General features: G+C 44.6%; 1 protein-coding gene across 1 annotated transcript in view; it reads right to left on the minus strand.

Annotated features, from left to right (window-relative positions):
• Nucleotides 1–6,059: 6,059 nt before the first annotated feature.
• Nucleotides 6,060–21,429, minus strand: part of NR1H3 (nuclear receptor subfamily 1 group H member 3) — a 22,052-nt gene continuing 6,682 nt past the window's right edge. The window contains 7 exon segments of the mRNA XM_025216673.1: nt 6,060–8,059; nt 8,719–8,813; nt 9,626–9,739; nt 18,050–18,149; nt 18,519–18,698; nt 18,944–19,152; nt 21,417–21,429. The exon segment at nt 21,417–21,429 is cut by the window's right edge and continues 12 nt beyond it. Coding sequence (XP_025072458.1) covers nt 7,913–8,059; nt 8,719–8,813; nt 9,626–9,739; nt 18,050–18,149; nt 18,519–18,698; nt 18,944–19,152; nt 21,417–21,429 — 858 coding nt within the window. The 3' untranslated portion in view covers nt 6,060–7,912.

Below are 21,429 nucleotides of genomic sequence, written 5' to 3' on the forward strand. Positions count from 1 at the left end.
ACCGACCCATCCACCACGACTCTCTGGGTGCGACCCTCTAGCCAATTCTCCACCCACCGGACTGTGTAGTCATCCAAGTCACAGCCTCTTAACTTGTTCACCAGTATGGGGTGGGATACTGTATCAAAGGCCTTCCTGAAGTCTAAGTATACGACATCCACCCCTACTCCTGTGTCCAGGCGTTTCATAACCTGGTCATAAAAAGAGACTAGATTAGTCAGGCATGATCTGCCTGCTACGAACCCATGCTGGTTTCCCCTCAGCATAATTTGTCTAGCCGGGCTCTCGCAAATGTGAGCCTTGATAATTTTTTCAAAGACTTTCCCAAGGATGGAGGTGAGACTGACTGGCCTATAGTTGCCCGGGTCCTCCTTCCTCCCCTTCTTGAAAATGGGGACCACATTGGCCCTTTTCCCTTCTTCATACTAAAATAATCCTGGTTTTTCCCAGCCTCTCTTTGTAAAGCAGGTTTCTTAGACATCTAGCTTTTTGTTTTGCTTTTTTTAAGTACTGGACCCATTCCAGTTTGTCCATGTGCAGTGCCAAAAACTGGACACAGTACTCCAAGTGAGGCCTCACTGATGCAGAATAGAACTGAAGAATCACTTCCCTTGACTTGCAGGCAACACTTCTGCCAAAACAACCTTGTATGCTATTGTTTTCTTTGCAGCAAGAGCACACTGTTGTCTCATGTTCCCAGTCATTGCCCAGTATTTATTTGGGCATATGATTATTCTGTCCTAAATACAGGGGTTTTCATGCGTCTTTTATTGAATTAGATGAATTTCAGACTATTTTTCTAGTTCATCATGGTCATTCTGAATCCTAATCCTACCCTCCAAAAAGTGTCTGCAACTCTACCCAGCTAAGCATTTCCTGCCCTACTGCTGCCTACATTACCCAACCCAACTCCTCCTGAGCCACTGGAGGCAGGAGGTGGGGCTGGGCTGGACACTGCTTCTCCTGCCTCGGGTATAGATCAACCAGGGCCGGGTGGGGTGGGGGGAGAGCGCTGTTGTGAGTGCAGGCTACTCACACGTGTATATGCGTGTGGCACCCCACTGATCGCAGCACCCTGGGCAGTTGCCCACATCACCCTGCCCTAAAGCCAGCTCTGAGCATATGTATTTTTCTTCTCCGTTTGAATAGATTCACTGATTTGTATACACTTGAACAGGGGTGGAGCAAACAGAACATCTGTCTGCCCATTTCAGTTCATGAAGTGGCTCACAACCCAGCCAGCCCCAACATTTTCCAGCAGCTATATAATTGGCTGCAGAAATTGGTAAGGCTGTGGGCGCTGGTGCTGGAAGCAGTAGTCGGGTGGTCATCAGGATGACCAACTGCTCATACAGCTTCTGCTGCATTTGGTCATGGGCCCTTATCACCTGGTTGCACTTGAGGAAAATATAAAAATGTTTCATCCTCCCCTCTCTGATGCTTCAGGTATATTTGTCTAACTGTGAACATCATGCAACATGTCATCACTGATCCTCTTTTCTATTCCTATGCAGTGTGAGGGTTCTGTCTTCAAGAACCTGGTGCTGTGGGTATGGTTTTGCTCAAGTAGAAGTCCCTTCCAGGGAAAGGAAAAAGCTGATTATTTGTTGTCTATTGGGGGCAGAAGGATTATCATTCTGTATCTGTTCAATGCATTATTGAGTTGGGGTACTTGGTTACTCTTTATACTCTAATGTTGGCCTATTCTTTTGTTCCTTCTAGCCAGGCACTCAGACCAGAGATACAAATTGTGGGGAATTTTGATTTTAATTATTTACAAGCAAACTTTTATGGGTTGTGGCTGAGTGTGTGAAAGGGGGTTGGGTACTAGTAACAGCATAGAATTTAATATTATTTCAGGTCAGGGCGGGCCCTGAGGATTTTAATCCACTGGGAATCCCTGAGTAAAAGACAAACCAACCTTCAAGAATACTGCTAGGAAGCTATCTATTTATAGAGGGGGTTTTTAGCACCTGCCAACTGAACAGCACATGGAGAAACAGAAAGAGCTATGGAGTCCCAAGGCTGCTGTTTGAAATATGCCCTGCCTGGTAATCTTGTTAACAGTCTTAACTTTCTTTTGCATGAAAAAAGAATTCAAAACCATCACTTGCATGGAACAGGGGGGATGCTGGATAAACATTAACAGGATGCTGAGCCAGGATGCAGAGGTTTACTAACAGCAAGAGTGATGCCACAGCCCTGATGGTGGGCTGGCGTGCTGTGAATACACAGAACAAGGACACCAGGGACTAAGGCCCTCAGGGCATCTTGCACATAATGCAGCAACCTGGATTTCTTGTTTGCTTGGGACATTGTTGTAATGGTAGCAACAGTACAACTGTATATCAGCCTACGTGTGTGACAGTTAAAAAGAGCACTTCAATTCATGCTGCAGTTTCCCCCTAACAATAGAGATAATGAATGCCACTTACCCAGCTGTGGCTTCAGCACTGCTTTCCCACCAGCCTGGGCCCAATTCCAAACAGAACCCAGAAATGCAAACCCTTATCCCTCCAGCTGCACGTCCAGATCCAGGCTCCGTCTAAGCAGCAAGTTTAGTCATGAGTCCATTCTTTTGATGTCCTGCTCCCTCTATTGCTGGGATCCCCTCTGGTGCCTCCCTGCTCGCTCTCTCACTGATCTAACTAACATACCACCCCTATAAAACTATTAGTTTCAGGGCACTGTTGAGGATCCAGCAGTCAAAATAGCACTCAAGCTTTTCATAGTGAGAGTAGGAAAGTGGAGAGCTGCTCAACTTGTGGTTACCACCCTATCTCCATGGTTAGAGGTCTTTATCTTTAACTTAATGCACTACTAGGGCTGGACAGAAGGCTGCTTGGTCTTCACATCTACCAGGCCCTTTGGGGTGGTTCATACAAATGTGTTTCAGATTTGTCTCTCAGACTTATACTCCTGTTCACACCAGAGGTTAACCACAATGCTAATGTGACCCAGAAGCATGCTGGGTTGGTTAGTTTTGCTTAGCTGTTCAGAAAATGGATGAAGCTGTGTGGATTGAAGGTTTACGTAAATAGAGCACAGGAGTCTTACAGTGTACAGGAAGCACACAGCAGCTGAGAACACAGATAGCTTGAAACAGCCAGGCTCTGGAAACCATGGCATGTCACTGAAAAGCTATCTAAACATGGGTACAACAGCATACACTTGAGCTACAGGCTCAATGGAGATTCAGTGGGTTAGAGCAGACAAAGCATGGGCTTTAACTCACCTTAGCTATAGAACTTGAGCATTAACTAAAGCATGTACAAACACATACTTAAGGGATGTATATGTGGCTTTTGTTATTGTAATTCTTGCAGCAACTAAATGAGAGGCAGGTTAATGTTTTTTGTGTTTGCTGGTCAAGATGAACTTGGACCCCCCTCTAGGATTTAATTTGACCATGTTTAAAACACATGAAAGGCAGTCAAGCTAGTCAATATGAGACTATTAGCATGTGCCAATTCTCTCCTTAAACCCTAGGCTGGGCTAGGCTCAAGGAGAAAGTGCTTAGTCATGTAGAACCTAATAGTTTACTACAACAAAACATATTAAGATTATATCTTGCCTTGATTATACTAGGATTTTGATGTGTTAATGGCTACATTTTATGGTGAAGGCAAGAGTATTAGTGAACATGATGTAGAGCAATTTGCAGCCTTCCTTTCTCTGGGATAGAAATACAGCATACTTGAAGTTCTGCATTTTTAGTTATTTAAAAAAATTAAAAAAAAAAAAAAAAAAAAACCGGGAATTTTTCAGGGTTTATCTTCCAAACATAAAAAAAACTGAATTGAAAATCAGGATAAAAGGAAGAAAAGAAAAAAACAAAAAACAAGAACAGGTTTAAATCAGGGAAAATAATGAATTTGGGGGGGAAGGGAGCGCTCAGTGTATGTGGACACAGGAAAGCCTGTGAAGGGGGGGGTTGAGGGAGAACCCACCACCCCAGCACCAGTTGCCTCCCCGCACCAGCCCTGACCTGCCCTGCACTGACTGGAGCAGGTCAGCCCCAGCTGCGCCGCTGGGCCAGAGCCCCTGGGACCCCCCGCACCCACCCCACCAGGTGCTACCCAGCCAGGGTGGGGTGGGGCATGAAACAGAGCCACAGCATAGGTCCCAGGAGGCATGTGAAAAATGGGTGTAAATCAGTAGAAACTGAATAACTTCAATAAAATAAAATAAATAAATAAATATCAGGTAATTAAAAAAAAAAAAAAAAAAAATCGGTGAAATTTGGTAAAAACCCAAACTGCAGAACACTAAACATACTACACTATGGATCCCTGCATGCAATGCTGCATCTTGACCATGGCAGCACAAGTCAAGGCAGAACGCACACTGCAGTATATGTTGTGGGTGTCTACAAGCTGCATTTGACCTACACCCTGAAATCGGCCAACTTTGGTAAACAGGAAAATGTTTAGTAATCTCAGTTCTCATACAAAACATTCATCTAGTATGTGCAAAGGAGGGTAGCACCTTAGGTTGCAAACAGACACTGCCTTTTTGCTGCCAATAAAAATGTTTATGGCAGCACAAAGTGAAAGTAAACAGATTTCAATCCCCGAATTTGTGGCTGTGCTAAAAGGCAGTATTTGTGATGTACATCCATTTGTTTTAAGGCAGAAGAGTGCAGGCAACCTGGGGAAATTCCTGCAGCAGGCAGGTTCAGGCCCCTGAAGCCCCAGGAGTGCCTGCCCAGGTTTCCCTACTTGCAGAGGCATTACAATCCCCAGACATGCCTCTGCAAGTGAGGCACCTTCGGTTTCCCCACTTGCAGAGGTATGTACCAAGTGTTGTCCTACAGGATTGGGCCTGGGAAGGCCTGGGAGCAGAAGAGGCCCTGTGGGACAATAGTCAACATCTGTTTCATCCAATGAAACAAATCAGCTGTGACAGAACACATCCCAGCACAGCCGATTCACTCCATTTGGCAATGTCTGTTTATAGCCTTAGAGATTAGCTGGTTTAGAGAGGCATGAGCCTGTATTTACTTGATGAGAAGATGGGGTTTTCTTCCCCATTTAACATAGGGAAAAAGCCCCTCACCTTATAGTTGAGTACAAGGTGGCAGGGGGCAGACAGCTGCTGCAGCTCCAGCCCCAACCTGGGGCCAGAGCTGGGGCTGAGGCCAGGGCCCTGCTGCCTCTAAACCCCCTGCCAATCCTCCCCAGCAGCTTCAAGCCCCCACTACCCCCAGTTTCCCCACTGCACCACTTCTCCCCCTCTGCCGCACTCCTCCTTGCCTTTGCCCTGTCCCAGCAGGCTCTGTCCTTGCTGCAGCCTGGAACATGGAGCACATGCCTCAGCCTGGCGCTGTAGCAACAGTGCCGGCTTCTGCCCTGCTACCAGCTGATCTAGAACCATGCTCAGTGCCACAGGCTGCAGCAGCAGGGACAGAGCCTGCCAGCTGGGAGCAAAGGTAAGCAGGGAGGGGGCAGATAATGGTAGAGATGGAAGGAAGGAGGGCAGGGACCGAAGGTTGCAGGGTACAGAAGCACTGGGGGGGTGGGGGGAGGAAAAGGAGAGGGGAAACCGGGAAAGGGGGACCAGGTCCTGAGGCTGTGGGGGGACAGGCACAGGCAGCAGGGGCAAGCTGCCTGCTTCTCTCACTGCCCACACTCTAGCTCCCCCAAACTGCTTGCTCCATGGCTTGCCCCTTACTGCCCTACCTGTCCCCCCACCACTTCCATTGCCTGCCCTAGCACATCCCCCAACTGGTTTTCCCCACTGTCTGTTCCCCTACCACCTTCCCCATTACTTCCTCCTTCATCACCTTTTCCCCGCCCCCTTAAGTGGGGGTTGGGGGAGAATTTAAGATGATCCTCCAATAATTAATTCCATACATGGAAAATTATAATAAATTTATAAATTTTCCATGTATAGAATCCAATTACAGTGGGAAGGGGGGTCATCTTAAATTCACGGTCATCTTGTATTCAGGTAAATATGGTACTTAGTCAGATGCCTCACCTTCTGCATGATTTCAGACTAATGAACCAAATGTTCCAAAGCTTATGCAAACCCCAAAGATGGTATACCACAGTATGTCAATATCCTGTATTAGGCTTTATTCTTTTATATAAACATTAACATTTCTCAAACAGATTAGTTAAAAATACAGATTTAAAACAAGAATTTCTGCAATTGTATTGAGTTATAAAAACAGATTATTTTACAGATTGTTACAAGTGCTTTACAAAGGTGCAGAGTGAAGGCCAGTGGCAGGGGACCAACCTCAAGTGCAAAACAGACAATACCCTCACCGTGGGTGTAGCGTTCAGGTACACAGCCAAAAAAAAAAAAAACCTATACAAGTCCATGTGAACATAGGTTCTCAGGATGTTCACTGGGCAAACAGATCCCTGTTAAAAGTTTTATCAGATCAGGCCACAAGGGTATTTAGGGTTACATCTTAGGGATCTAACTCAATAAGTTGTTTCTTATATAATGACTAGCACATTTTGCAATGAAAATCTTTTTTGTCAGACAAAAATATTGCTCTACATAATAAAATACTTAAGGACCACAGGCATAAGTCCCTGGTGGGTGATTCTCACCACTGCTCAAGATGAAGAGGAAAGGATTTAAAACCTAGATATCCCAGAACAGAAGAGTACTCATCATGTGGGGGACATCTGCATACACCAAGAGAAGAAATGACTAAAACTTGTCCATACAACTTGGAAAGACCTTTGGCATAAGGGGGAAGACTCAAGGAGAGCTAGTTATGCTCAGAACTCCTGCAGACAGAGTTCTCAGAAAGCAGTGAAGCCCATAGGTTGGGCAATACCTGTTATTATGCTATAAATACAATGTATTCTCTGCCCAGCTGATAATCTTGACACACTCATTGGAACACATGACATACACTCTACATTTCTGGGGGTTCTGCCACCTTTCTTGCCCAGACACCAATGTTTCTATTTTCTTTACTTTCTTCTGATCCACCCCAACACAAAATCTGTTCCATGATTTTTAAACCTATTTTTTTCCCAGCTCCAAAATGAAAGAAGTGAACAGACTTGTATAGGGATCCACAGGACAGTACTGTGGTCAAGGGTCACCTTATAAAAAAAATCCCCACAACTTCAAGCATGTTTTCCCTGTTAGGCACAGAAGATGATCCTTGCCCATACAACCTCCCCCATACACCCAGTTCTTATAGATGCTAGGGTCAGACGGGACCTCAACAGAACATCGTCTCACAAGTATTAAATAGCCAGCAATAAGCCACTTCTCTGGGAATCTTTGTGAAAGGCAGCACATAACAGAGACTTTAGGTACAAGAAACCCAGCAATCCCCCAGGAAAACCCACACAGAATCATGGAATCATAGGGCTGGAATGGACCTCAAGGGTCATCTAGTCCAACCCCCTTCCCTGAGATCCTCAGATTCACGTGTGCTGGGGACCCTGAAGAAGCCTTTTGGTCTGGGTTGCTCCCGAAGATTAAGAGGGTTTGGCAAAATTCCTGCAAATCAAATTCACTTTCAAACTCAAAAATCACTGAAAGGGGAAAGGATAGGTGTGGCAAAAACCCAGGACATGTGCTCAGAAAAGAAAAACAGACCTTGAAGAGACGTTTGGGATATGGTCTTCAGTTCACCATTCTGAGGGGTTTCACGTTATCCATTGCTGTGGGGAGGGCACTAAAATCAAAGATTAAAAATAAAAGCCCCAAAAAACAAATACCCAGACCCCCAGCAACCCAAACCATCTGATCTATCCCAGATGCCTCTTGCACAGTCTCAGCACATCATAGAAACCACAGGCTCATTGCTCCCTGCACTGTCTAGCCCACAGTTCAGTGCTCTGGAGAGGAGAAGCTGGCTTTGCTTCTTGTTAGCAAAGGCTGGGAGATGGCTGTTACTTCACCAAGTCAGTGCCCTGAGAGCACATGGTCATTCATGCACATCCCAGATTTCAGAGAGCAAAGGAGGGAGCTTTTTGTCCTGCAATCGAAGGGCAAACACCTGCTCAGAGTGGACGCTGCTTAAAGTCCGAAGACTGACCAACTTCATTAACATCCGCGGGAACATCAGGTGGTCCTGCAGGGTCACATAAATAGATGGTCAAGAGATTGCATGCAAGCAGAGGGACAAGAAAGGAAAGGGGAAACCAAGGAAAAGGAAGAAAAAAAATGAAGAACTCTACAATCTCTCTCCAGTTGCTGGAGAGGTTGCTACATAGTGGTTGTATGACTAAGTCTTACTTTTATTACCCATAAGACAAAATCAAAGGGGTGCAAAGGGTGTAACCAATTTAAAAGGGGGAATGTGACCCAAAGCAGTTTGAGAACCACTAAACTAGACCAAAGTTTTACACAGAAGACTAACCACATACTGAGTGCCCTGTAAGCATAAGCTTACATCCTCCAAGAGGAGGCACTGAAGGAAGTGGGACAGAAGCAGTAATGTGAGGCTTCTTAGACACTTCAGGCCCTGCCTTTCCCAGAAGGTTGCGATGCTGAGAATGCTACAGGATAGAAGGTTATAGCAGCAGTTCACAACTTCAAGGTCCTGCTTCTCCCACAGTAGCCACTGTAGGACAGCAGTTAGAACATGTCAGTGGCAGGAGAACTACTAAGAACTGAGCAAGAGCACTATCTGCCAAGGGTCCTTTTCAGTGTATGAGAGGATGATTAAAGTCAGTCCATGTACACACACACACACACCAGCTGATTCTCAGGACTCAGCCAGGCACTTACATTTGGTCTGTTGATACAAATGTAAGAATGAAGGGCCTCTACATAGGTATGCTGCAGCCTCTCCACCAAGGCCTGGTCCTGCACGTTCGGTCGGTCTGCCAAAAAAACGGATTATAAATGAGTAGGTAGCTTTGCCATTCTTGAGATTCCAGGCTAAACCCAATCTCTTGATACTCCCTCCCCTTCAACTCCCAGCTCTCCTAATAGCTTATCTTCCCAAGATTGAAGTCATTGGGAGACTCAGTTTCCTGTGCCTATTTCCATCTCATCCTTGTTTAGGATGTATTGTTGAATAAGAGGAGTTAGCCTTGTGGCAAAAGATTACCAGCCAGGGCAGCCTGGTCTAACTTGCCGGGTTTCACATTCCAGACCTAATGGAGATGTGAGGCATTATTCCATTCAGGCAAGAATGGGAGACTTTCTTCAGCAGCTAATCCACCAGGAGAAATAAAGAAATATTGATCCTTCTATCGATAAACCAGAGGAAATACTGATCCAACGGCATCCTTGCACAGCGCTTGGCCTAGTGCTGTAATGGGCCCACACTTCAAACTATCCCTAACTGGCCACTAGGGGTCACTACTGTCCTTTGCCAAAGGAGCAGTAGAAGCCTTCATACAGCCTAATAATGGCTTCTGAAGGGGATTGATTACAATTCAGCTGATCTAAAACATGCTCTTAGAACAATGCACAGTTGCCCTCATGTGGAAGGGGATCTCTAGAACACTCGGTACATAATGAATATGAACAGCATAAGTCATACTACACCAACTCAATACCAATAAGAGGACCCTGCCCTTCTTAAAGCCCTGTCACCCCTTCCCTCAAACTGTGTCCCAGGGCTGCCCTATCCTTCTGCATTGTTAATTAAGGAATGCTGCTCTCCACCTCTTTCCTGAGTTTTTACCTGCAGAGAAAATGTTGATGGCAATTAAAAGTGCATATTCAGCATCGTTGAGCTGTAGATCATTCATTCCCTTTGAAAACTCAAAAATGGGGTTAATGAACTCGAACTGCAATCCTGTGGGGGGAGGGAAGTGGGGCAGGGGAGGAGAAAGGAACAAGGATTAGTGCTGGCCATTGCCCCCTGCCTCTCTCATTCCCCCCACCCCCAATGCAAGACATGAGCAACTTACTGAAGAAAAAACTGAGATGGAGGCAAGGCCTGGAGGAGCATCTTTACACTCCTGGGGAGTCCAAAGGGGAAGTTACCTTATAGCCCATAAACGGGGTAACTGGGGCTCCCTTCACAAAGCAGATTATTAGGGAGCTGTGTGTGCACACATGCCTGAGGGTTGGAGGGGCAGGGGGGGAGGAGAGAGGAAAGGGAAAAGGAAAAGGAATCAGGCCATGTTGTTATTGTTATTAATTGGCTGACGCTACCTTCCAAAGGTTTAAATGCCCCTGGACAACTTATAGTACTGTGGGAGTGTTCCAACTAGGATGATCCAGGGAATGTGCAAGCAGCAAGGTGTGCTTGGTAATATCTTGTACTGGACCAACTATATAGTTGAGAGAGATGTCAGACAAGTTCTCAGGCATAAAAAACCCTCCCTCAGGTCTGGGAAAAAGAGAAGATACAGCATAAACTATACATCAGAACCACCCAAACAGGAATTTTTAGAAAACTGCATCATTAAACTATCACAGTACCTGAGATACATGTTTGACATTTTCATCCTATGAACTATCTGAATTCTCCTACAGATTTCTACCACTGTTCCAACAAATATCACCTTCCTATCAATTTTTTTCTAGAACACTCTTACACCAACATTAACTTTCTAGATACTATAATCCACATCCAGAATGGCACTTCACAGCTATATGCCAAAAAGCCCCCATGGACCACTGACTTCTACAAAACTAGTGATCATCCCAAACACACCAAGGAAGCTAGCAGTGTAGGGTGGCACTTTGGAAACAAACTGGTTCAAAGGGGCATGAGCTGCCATATAGTCAACAACCTACTTTATAAGGCAAAACAGGTCGTTACCCATAAGAGCTCATGCCTCTCTGACCCGGTTAACTTAAGATACCACCTTACCCTGACTTCTACCTGCCTTCAGACTAAATGCAGCTAACCACCTCTGTGCTCATGGCAGGCACCATACTCATCCAAATGAAATGGGCTGCAAATTAACCTACACAAGAAGCTTACTCACATATGCTCAGATATTGTCTTTCTAGCAGAAGAACATCATACTTAAGAGACTCCAGGTGACCAAGCCACTCTATAGACAAGCACTGACAAGCTGTGCATTACTCTCCAAGAAACTGAGGAACCACCTCATTGGTGTTCTATATAGCCACCAAGGATGTAATCTATAGCCAGGCCCACAGATACCACTACATCTGCTTTATAAAGAATTTGTGATACTCACCTCTCCAATCTAAAAACTACCTTTTTATCCAGCAAGGACACTCCAGCAGAGAAAAAGACTACACCTGAACAGCCCCCACACCACAGAAGCACCTCTGCACACCCACCCCAGACCTGGGAGAACTCACTAGAGGCTGGGAACCGGGTCATGGGATGAAGCAAGTCCCTCAGCAAGGGTGCTGACAGGTGTGGGGAGTAAGAGAGGGTTAGCCAGGTGAGCCCAGAGTGGGACTGATAAAAGACACTGAAAAACAGCCTCCAGGGGCTGCACCTGGCCAGGGAGCAGGTTGCCTGGAGCTACCAGGGGTTAAGCAGCCACCAGGAGAGCCCAGAGCAGGGCTCTTCTCTGTTTGTTTGCTTGATCACTTGCTTTGTTGCACAAGCCTGTGGCTCTGCAAAGCCTCTGAAAGATAAGAGGCAACCAGAAGGTGAAGCCTGGAAGAACCACTGGAAGACAGCTAAGTGCTAACTTATTTGTTTAACTTCTTTTGTTTGTTTTGCATTGTTAACAAGCCTGGGTGGCCTCCAGGTATTATCTACTAGCCTGGCTGCAGCAGAGGCAAGGGCCCTGAACAGTAGGTCCTTGGCCAAAGTCAGCAGCAAAAGTAAAACAGGTAAGCTCAACTAGCTTGACCAAACATACCCCGCTGTGATCTGCCCATAGCAGCCTACAGAATGAGCCACCCAAATACCCCTCACAAACCTATTACAATAAACAGAAAGGAACTGTTCACCCCTTGTTGTCACATACCATCCCACACTATTTTGATCCCCCCCTTTATAGTTTCCAATTACAACCTATACTTGAAGAGGGCCACAACTTATGGACCAGCCCCTTCCTCCCACCAGCTTTCAAACACCAGGCCCAACTCATCATCAGAAGAAAATTTTTCACAGATCAACAAACATTAAGTAGAACAAGATTAACCTAAACACTAAATGCAAAGCTATTCAAAACATCTCCACCATCACCATGATCAACACACCCCACAATTAAACTATCCGAATCTGTGGATCCTACACCTGTCTAAAAAAAGATGCAGCATCTCAATCAACATACTAAATGCCCCTATAGAAGCTATGTGGGCAAAACTAAATTACTATGCTCCAGACAGAGTTCTCACAGAAAAACGATAAAGAAACATCAAGTTGACATGACCCAAAGGCATGATTTTGTGTGCGCTTCGGCACCAGAATTATCCCCGCCAAGTTGCAGCTTCATTGCATGGGAGAGTTTCCTGTTGCAGAGGAAACCCCGGTGCAGGGACGAGTTTCCCGCCTTTCTGCAGCTTCTTTTGAAGAGTACATTGCTCAAGTTGCAAGAGAAATGCACGGTGCAAAAGAGTTCCCACCACTGGTATGCAAATTCGTTCCCCGCTATTGGCTAGTTTTAAATTATTCCCACATGGCGGCTAACGATTGACCTGTTAGCCCTATAAGAGGCTTGAGCAGTTTCCGCCCAAGCCGAAGAGGACTCCATATCCATCTCGTGGGGACTCTGGATACACGGCAGGGTAATAGAGACCCTGTGTGAGATTCAGAGGAGCTTGGCGACCTGATCCATCGCCCACCTCTTCCCGTCTTCGATCGCAAATTTTATAAGACATATCTCCGATTTCGATTTTGGTGGCGCGTTCACCCAGAGCATCTGGAGCTCTGTTCCGTGCAGCCTAGCAAACTCCACGCAACCGTCCGTGTTGTCTGTGTCTGTAACCGCAACACAAGCAAGTTTTCCAACCTGCACCACTGCCATCTCGGTGCAAGTAAACAATCTTTAAAACTACCGCTAAGCGTTTGTGCCTAATTCCAGCTCGTCGCCCTCCCTCTCCGATCCAGCGTGCCTGGGCTGCTGGCCACAGCCCGCATGCAGCACGGAAAAGGGCTCGGGTCGCTCCCGGCCCGCACACAAGTTACCAGTATGACAATTTTTCACAGAATAACCACTCCATCTCTGATGTGACAGTCTTTGTACGCAAGAGAAAGTTACAGGATGCCTTCAGCAGATGCGTGGGAACAAAACTCCATAACTTTACTGGACAGGAAAAACCATGGACCAAATATAGAATACTGTCTTATGTCACATTACAATTTACATGCTCTTTCTACTAACTTGTGGAGTACAGAGAAGTAATAACAACCCTCTTCCCTTTTGAATGGTCTTATTCTATTACAAAATTAAGTCAATGTTTTTCAACTGCCTTTTACTTGCTTTGTAGCTACCTCTGATAGCTTCTTCCTGCTCCACAACTTTACCACCCTCCTGCTTTTCTTAAATGACTCTTCCACTTACATAAGTAAATTAAACAAAAGTAATTGTTTTACTTGGTATTTAACTTAAGCTGCATCTATGTCTTTCCCAAGACCTGAGGAATGCCATTTTGTGCCAAGAAGCTTGTCTAACATCTCTCCCAATTATTTAGTTGATCCAATAAAAGCCAGTATAAAACTGACCTTACTTCTGGGAACCTTAACAGACAATAGTAAAATGAAAGAGTTAAATCACTACAGCAACAAGTTTACAAAAATGCCAAGGGCCCAGACAGAAAAACCCCTGCCCCACTCTGGGACCATACCATAAACCCCTTCAATCCCAGAGGGACAACCCACCTCCTGCTCCCAATCCCATTACTATTTCCTCTATTACCCCATCCTCAGCACCACAATCTCACCCTGCCATTCCTCTAATCCCCATCACATATTGGGTTTGACAAGCAAGTTTGCTATTCAACATGTTCTTAATGTTAAAATGTCACTTAACAAATCTCACACACACACACACACACACACACACACACACACAGTGATGTAGCCCTAGAATACTGAATGAGAATCCCTCAAACTACTCTCCATCTTGATGTGAAATAAGTTAATGAAACAGACTCCATAAGGAAGGTGGCCAAGTACTGAGAAGTAACTCCTTACTGCACCCAAGAGAAATAAATGGAGATGTTCAGACAGTGCCACCCATTACATTTATATTGAGATCACTACATATGAAGTTCAACATAACATTTCCAAAGGAAGCATTGACTAAAAAAAAAAAAACCTAAAAAAACCAAACAAATGAACCTCCCATTTTGCAACCCCAAGGCCAAAGCCCTAAAGTAGACTCAGTGCAAAGGCTACTCAAGTGGCAAGTGTAAGAAGTTATTCCATCCACAGTCTCTTGGAAATGGAAATGTAGCTGTAATCCATGGTCCTGTCCCTGGAGTACCTTCATTGTTTACTGTGCACAGGGCGGAAGTGGGTACGTGTGTGAAGCATGTTTCTCAGTGGCAGTCTCAAGAGTACCGTGGAAGCAGTACAGATCTACTTACAGTGAACTTTATGCGTATCACTGTTTGCTTCTGTCAAACCAGAGTCCCCATTGATGGGCCAGTTCAAAATCTCCTGAGCTGACAGTCTTAAAAATTCTTGGGTATATATTACAGAAGTGGGAGTTTTCAAAAGGGCCTTTCTACAATTGACACTCAGAGGATCCAAAATTATGGGAGAGCTGCAGTCTTATTTTCAGAAGTACTGAGCGCACACATTCTTATGGGTTTCAACTGCAATTAAGGCTGCTTGAGCACTTTTGAGAAATCACACCTCACAAACTACAAAACAACAACATTTCTGTTATAATCTGCACAGGTTTCTAAAATGTCTTGAACTGATACACAAGCTACTTTCTGGAATGTACTTCATCCACCAAAACGTAGTCAACCTAGTGCCATTACTCCTAGAGTCCCCAGTCTGAGCTGATGAAGCACACAATGTCCCAACAGGACCAGTTCTACCCAACTACATCCCCCCCATAAAAACTGCGAGACACAAGCCAGGGCTGTGCTGCTCAGCAGCAATACGCCTCCCTAGTTCAGTTTCATTTTCAAATAATGACGTAGCCTGTTACCTGTGCCCCCTAGTAACCCAGGCAGGAGGGTGGGATCAACTCATTAGCACATAAGCAAAGGGGATTCCAAAAGGTAGTTACAACTCAGATTGCTGAATCTCTGATGCTGCTTGCTCAATCCTTGCTGCCCTCTACCCAGTGACCATTAATGATCCTGCCTGCCCTAAGCCCCAAAGACTACTTGTAGATCAAAGGTAGAATTGCAGGCACAACCTTCTCAACCAAGACAAGCATAGAGATTAATATTTAACAGTTTGACTGCATGCCAAGTTGATGTAGTGTAGCTTCAGATGCATTAAGAAAAATTAACATATGTATAGAATAGATGTGTTATATTTGATTATATGTTCTTATATGCAACATGCTGCCAAACTTGCAGAAAAATCATGGTTTAAACAAAAAGACAAAGAAAGATTGCAGTGATAGACTTGCTGTGGAAGAACAAGCTAAGAATCAGACAAAAGAAAGCAGCAGATACGCTAATGTAGAAGGAAAGGTGGTAAACAATAGCAAAAACATTAAATTGGTGCATTCTTTGGTTCCAGGAAGCCCATGAAAGCCCAACAAGAATTAACAAAAAGCTAAAAACAAGGAAGGTGGGAAGGAGTTTGGAAAAAGAAAGCAGACGTGTCTTCTGTTGCAGACAAATTTGCTTAGTTTTTGGAAGGCAGACACTCAAAAAGGAGGCAATGTAATTGGAAAATCTAGGGAGATAAAAGATACTAAAGACAGAGGAGTTCTTAGTTAATGCCAGTGAGACTATTGCAGCTACTCTAACACAAGCTATCACCAAGCCCTCGGGCTTGATCTTATTGTAGGTATCTGATCAGTGTAAATAATTTTATTGTGTGGGTGCAATCATTAGGAAATGCTGTAACAGTGATAATTAGTATTCATTACAGTACTTTAGAATGCTCATTTAACATAATTATATCATTGCTACTGGCCTTAGGATTTAATAAAGGGATTTTAACTGAATTACTGACACAGTCCATTGAATTCTTACGCTAAGGTAGCTGGAAATAACCACAAAACATTGGGAAGAGTTGAATAGAAAGCCCTTTCCTCTTTCTTTAGGGAGATCAGAGGCAAGTTGGCCCATCAGACATAATTCCGCAGTGTGGAAACGAAGAGCGTTAGAAGACCATTGCAGTTTTGCTTCCTGATCTTTTAAGATAATATATTGTCAGCTTAGTTCAGGTACTAAAGGTTAATACTGGTGGGTCCCTGTTATAAACCCTTTATACCAGGGTTAGCAACTCATGTCTTTCAGGCCAAATCCAGCCTGCAGATCAATTCTTTCTGACCCACAAAGTTAGGGCTTCTGAAGTATTTTGGCAACCAGACAGCAGGGAGAAGTAATAGCAGCGGTTAGGTTGGAAGGGCCAGCCTGCCTTGGAATGAGATAAATTATTACAGCCCACCATACCCAAAATGCTGCCAACTCCTGTCTTCATCCCTAGACCAGAAGCGTCAAACTCAAATGTGCTGGCAGGCCTGGCCCCGACAATGGGGCTTTTCACAAAAAAGGAATGATCTGCCACAAAATCCAGCCCACAAGGCTTCTTGCTGCAGCTATACAACCAAGGAGTTTGTGCCACTGATGCTCACCCCCAGCCTCCCCTACCACAGGTGCATGAGCCACAGTGTCAGTGCAGCCAGAGAGTTAACAATGCCACTGGTCATCCCCTGTCACCAACTACCACTGATTTTGGTCATCAGCAGCAAATGAAAACACTAAATTCTGCAGCAGCATTTGCCCTCTGGGAGTTGGCCCTACAATGAGGAAGGATTGAGCAGCAATGGCATTAACTCCTTTGCTGCTGGCAGCTACAGTGAAGCTCTGCAAACCAGATAAGCTACCTCCACAGGCTGAACCTGGCCCATAGGCTACATGTTTGATACCCTGTCCTAGACTCACCCAGAGTCCAAAAGCTATCACTAGAAAGGAAAAGATAGAAGAATATACCATAGAATCATAGAAAATCAAGACGGAAAGAGACCTCAAGAGGTCTAGTCCAACCCCTGCTCAAAGCAGGACCACCCTTAACTAGATCATCCCACCCAAGGCTTTGTCTAGCAAACTTTTAAAAACCTCCAAGGATGGAGATTCCACAACCTCTCTGGGTAACCTGTTCCAGTGCTTTACTACCCTCCTAGTGAGAAAGTTCTTCCTAATATCCAACCTAAACTTCCCTTGCTGCAGTTTGAGACTACTGTTCCTTGTTCTATTCTCTGCCATCACTGAGAACAGTCTAGTTCCATCCTCTTTAGAACCACCCTTCAGGTAGTTGAAGGCTGCTATTAAATCCCCCGTCTTCTCTTCTCCAGACTAAATAAGCCCAGTTCCTTCAGCCTCTCCTCAGAAGTCATGCCTCCAGCCCCCTAACCATTTCTGTTTCCCTCCGCTGGACTCTTCAGTTTGTTCACATCCTTTCTATACTGGAGGGCCCAAAACTGGACACTATTCCAGATGTAGCCTCACCAGTGCCAAAGAGGGGAAGAATCACTTCCCTCAAATCTGCTGGCAACACTCCTACTAATGCAGAACAGTATGCCATTAGCTTTCTTCACAAGGACACACTGTTAGCTCATATTCAGCTTACTGTCCACTGTAACCCCCAGGTCCTTTTCTACAGAGCTGCTGCTTAGCCAGTTGGTCCACAGATTGTAGCAGTGCATGGGATTGTTCTGTCTTAAGTGCAGGACTTTGCACTTGTCCTTATTGAACCTTATGAGATTTCTTTTGGTCCAATCCTCCAATTTGCTGAAGTCTCCAAGTCCTAGCCCGACCCTCTAGATATCTATTACACCTCACTCCACATCTTGGTATCATCTGCAAACATGCTAAGGGTGCACTCCATCCCATCTTCCAGGTTACTGATTAAAATATTGAACAAAACCGGCCCCAAGACTGACCCCTGGGACACTCCACTTAATACTGGCTGCCAACTAGACATCGAGCCATTGACTACTACCCTCTAAGCCCAATGATCCAGAGGGAAAGAAAGGCAGAGGGAAAGAAAAAAAAAAAAAACACCTGTCTAATGCACCACCTGCTTTGGCGAAATCATCCCGATTATAACTCAGGTCTTTAAGAAAGGTGATACTTTCAATCTCTGGATTGTAGCGCCGAGATGTCTCCAGCAGCATCACCTGAAACACATGGACCCATTGAGACACATTCAGTAAGACAGAAGTAGGGAAGGCACTCAGATCTATAGATTATCAGGTCCTAAAGCACCCAACCACCCTTAAGGTGCACACATCTTACTTAGAAAGCAAATGGTGCCCCATCTGCTGCAATGGTCCCTGCCAAGAGTCTGTAACTGGAGTAACTAGGAGCTCTTCAAAAAATACTCTTGCCTTATACTCTACAGTGCCCTATGCTAAGAGATGCTAGCACTGGAATGCTGGTTTCTTGCTTCTTCCTTCCCCAGAGAAGCTACTGAAACCAAAAGAAGGGGTTCTCTGGTTGAGGGATTGGATTCTTTTCTTTTCAACTGGCTGGGGCTGGATTTTCACCTCTATGGTGGACGTCTTCAGCAGAGCAATCTGATCTTCCCTGGTGAGTTCCAGGAAACCAGGCAGCTGCTTGGCAAAGTCCACAATCTCTTGCACAGAGATGATTGCAAGCTCTGTGAAATGAGCAAAACGTTGCTGCCTTGCCTCACGGTTATTAGGGTCTGGAACTTGTGGCCACGGCTGTAGGAGCAGAGAAGAGACAAAACAAGTAGGAGACAGAGTGTTTGTGTGCGAGAGAAAGAGAGATAAGACAAAAAAGGAAGAGAAATAAAGAAGGCACAGAAGTTGCTGAGAAGTCCCCATCTGCCATTTTACCATAAAACGTAATCCATAACCCTTGCCCTTGGTCTTCCCACATGTACAACCCACAGTTCCAGCCTCCACTTTCAGTCTCTAATTTGGAGTCTACTCTTTTCAGCCCGTACCGTCACTTTGAGTCTGTCTGTGAAGGAGCGCCGGTTACACTGCTGCTGAGCTGCCACAAGCTTGTCTATCATGTTTAACTGCTCGGGGGTTAGTTTGTGTGAGGTACTTGGGGTCTGCAGGGGGTTTGGGCGTGTAACAACAGTCCGTGCCTGATCATCTTCCTGTTTCTTAAGCTTCTTCAGCCGGATCTGCTCTTCAGACAGAACACCTAGGGAGAGAGAGAAAAAGAGGCAGCAGTAAAAGCAAACTGCCACCAGAAGCAAAAGGAACACAGTGGACTCCATTGCCAAGTCCTAGGAAACAGAAAGGACACCACTGTGGGTGACAGCAACAGGTATTTTTGCATATGCATGCATTCTACAGTTATGTAGTATATTGCAATGCATGTAATATAGGTAATAGGCAATAGCAGATAACTTCATATTAAACCTGCCTTTCTGGTTCTAGTTTGTCTCATTGGTTGTTTTGAACAGCTCTGTCCTGCAAAATAATCCACACATTCAACACAAAGGGCAGGTGCTACCTTTGTGCTATCCACACTAGTGCTACAACCATCCCAACAGCTTTCCCCTGAGCCCTTCCCAACAGATTCTTAAAACTAATTGTTATGAACACTGTCCTATTTGCACAGGATTGTGTTTGTGGGTGGGAGCAGATTAAATGTTATTGTTGGTCATTGTTATTTCCTTGATTTTGCTTTATTAGTCACTTGTATCCGTCTGTGTTTTTCTCTAGCATCCATAGGCAGGAATGAAGTGGGCCAAGCATAGGAGGACAATCCTTGGTGCAGCCCACTGGCAGTAGGCCAATGGAACATTCTGCTCAGGCATCTTGTGAAACCTTCTTCACTGGAGGTTTGCAAGAAGAAGATAAATATCTATCTGTGAGAGTTTAACAAAAGCAAATTCTGCACGTGTGCAGAGGGTTGGACAAGACGACCCTTGAGGTCTCAACCAGCCCTATGACTCTATGCTATTTCAGACTTAGCTCTAATAAGAAGATAGATGCTTATACAGAAAGCAGATATAAAATAACTTTGGATCTAGTGATCACAAATTGGTTCAGATTAAATTAAATGGAAGGATATACAAATCTATTTTGTAGGTACCTCATGTTTTTTATTCCAAAAAAGGCAGCCTTTGAGAAACTAGTTAGTAAAAGTCAACTGGGCTGATGAGCCCAAAGGACTTGCAGAGGAGATTTAGAACTTCTAATCAAAAAGGTACCCAAATTACCTGGAGCTTTTATTTGAAGCAAGGGACAATAAACTTGGGAAAGGTTTGAGATACAACAAGTGGAAGAAATAGATAACCTCAAGAATGGTATTAAGGATACACAAAAAAGCCTACAAAGAAAGGGAAAAACAGAACTGACCACTACAGAACTGTGCATCTTCAAGGTCAGAAAGCATAAGGATAAATATGAATTGTTAAAATTAGACACTGCAAAGAACGTGACCATAGTTATAACTCTTTAGCCATTTTAATACACAGAGAACAAGGAATCAAGGGCCATTAAGCAATAAGGATAGGGTCAGGATTAAAAAAACCCCAGTCTTAATATGGCCCCAAAATTAAATTAATATCTTACTCCAGTTGGGACAAATGTTGAACGTGGAAGTAAAGGTAGGATGGCTAAAATCGGTATGAGGCTCTGGAAATGCACTTGACCTACTGCAAGACAGAAGCAAAACTCAAAGAGCTCCATGTGCTCAAACGGAGGGTGTAAGATAACCTTCACCCCAGAACTCTGAAAGATGTGGCACATGCCACAAAATCAGATTCAATAGGGACAAATGGGACAAAATATAATGGTTTTCCCCCCCACCAAAAAAGGAGCCAGACTAGCCCATTGATAAAATAACTGAAAATGAATTTTCTAGACAAGGGAAATGCAGTAGATTTAGTCTGCCTAGACTTCAGGAAAGCATCCGATATAGTTCAGATGGAAAATTATTAGTCAAAATAGAGAAGATGCTGATTAGTATAAGAACTGTGGGGTGGATAAGGAATTAGCTAGAGAGGAGGCAAACACAGGTTGTGCAGAAAGGAGAACTCTGGTTGAAGGAAGTTTACTGAGTTTTTCAAGTATCAGTCTTGGGAACAATCTTATTTGATATTTTCATTAATGAACTGGTAACAAAGAGTGATACACCTCAAGTTGGGAGGCATTGTCAACCCAAAGGAGGATTAGAATATCCTACAGGAAGAACTGGATAATGCTGAGAAATGGGGTAATTAACAGAAATGGGCTGAAATGTAATTGTAAACGGTGCAGAACTATGCACCGATGTAATAGAAGTGAGAAGTCCTCTCTTATGTCAACTGTCCATGGCCTGGAAACAATAGAAGTATTACAGTTGATTGCAGAATGTCTCTGAACCACTGATGTACTGTAGTTTTGTACACTTGTTGCACCCTTCCCACATGCCCCACTCCTTGCAACCTCACTGCCCCTATAGCTTGCACTCACACTGCTCCCGCAT

This window comes from Alligator sinensis, unplaced genomic scaffold (assembly GCF_000455745.1).
Source record: "Alligator sinensis unplaced genomic scaffold, ASM45574v1 scaffold686_1, whole genome shotgun sequence".
Lineage (NCBI taxonomy): Eukaryota > Metazoa > Chordata > Crocodylia > Alligatoridae > Alligator > Alligator sinensis.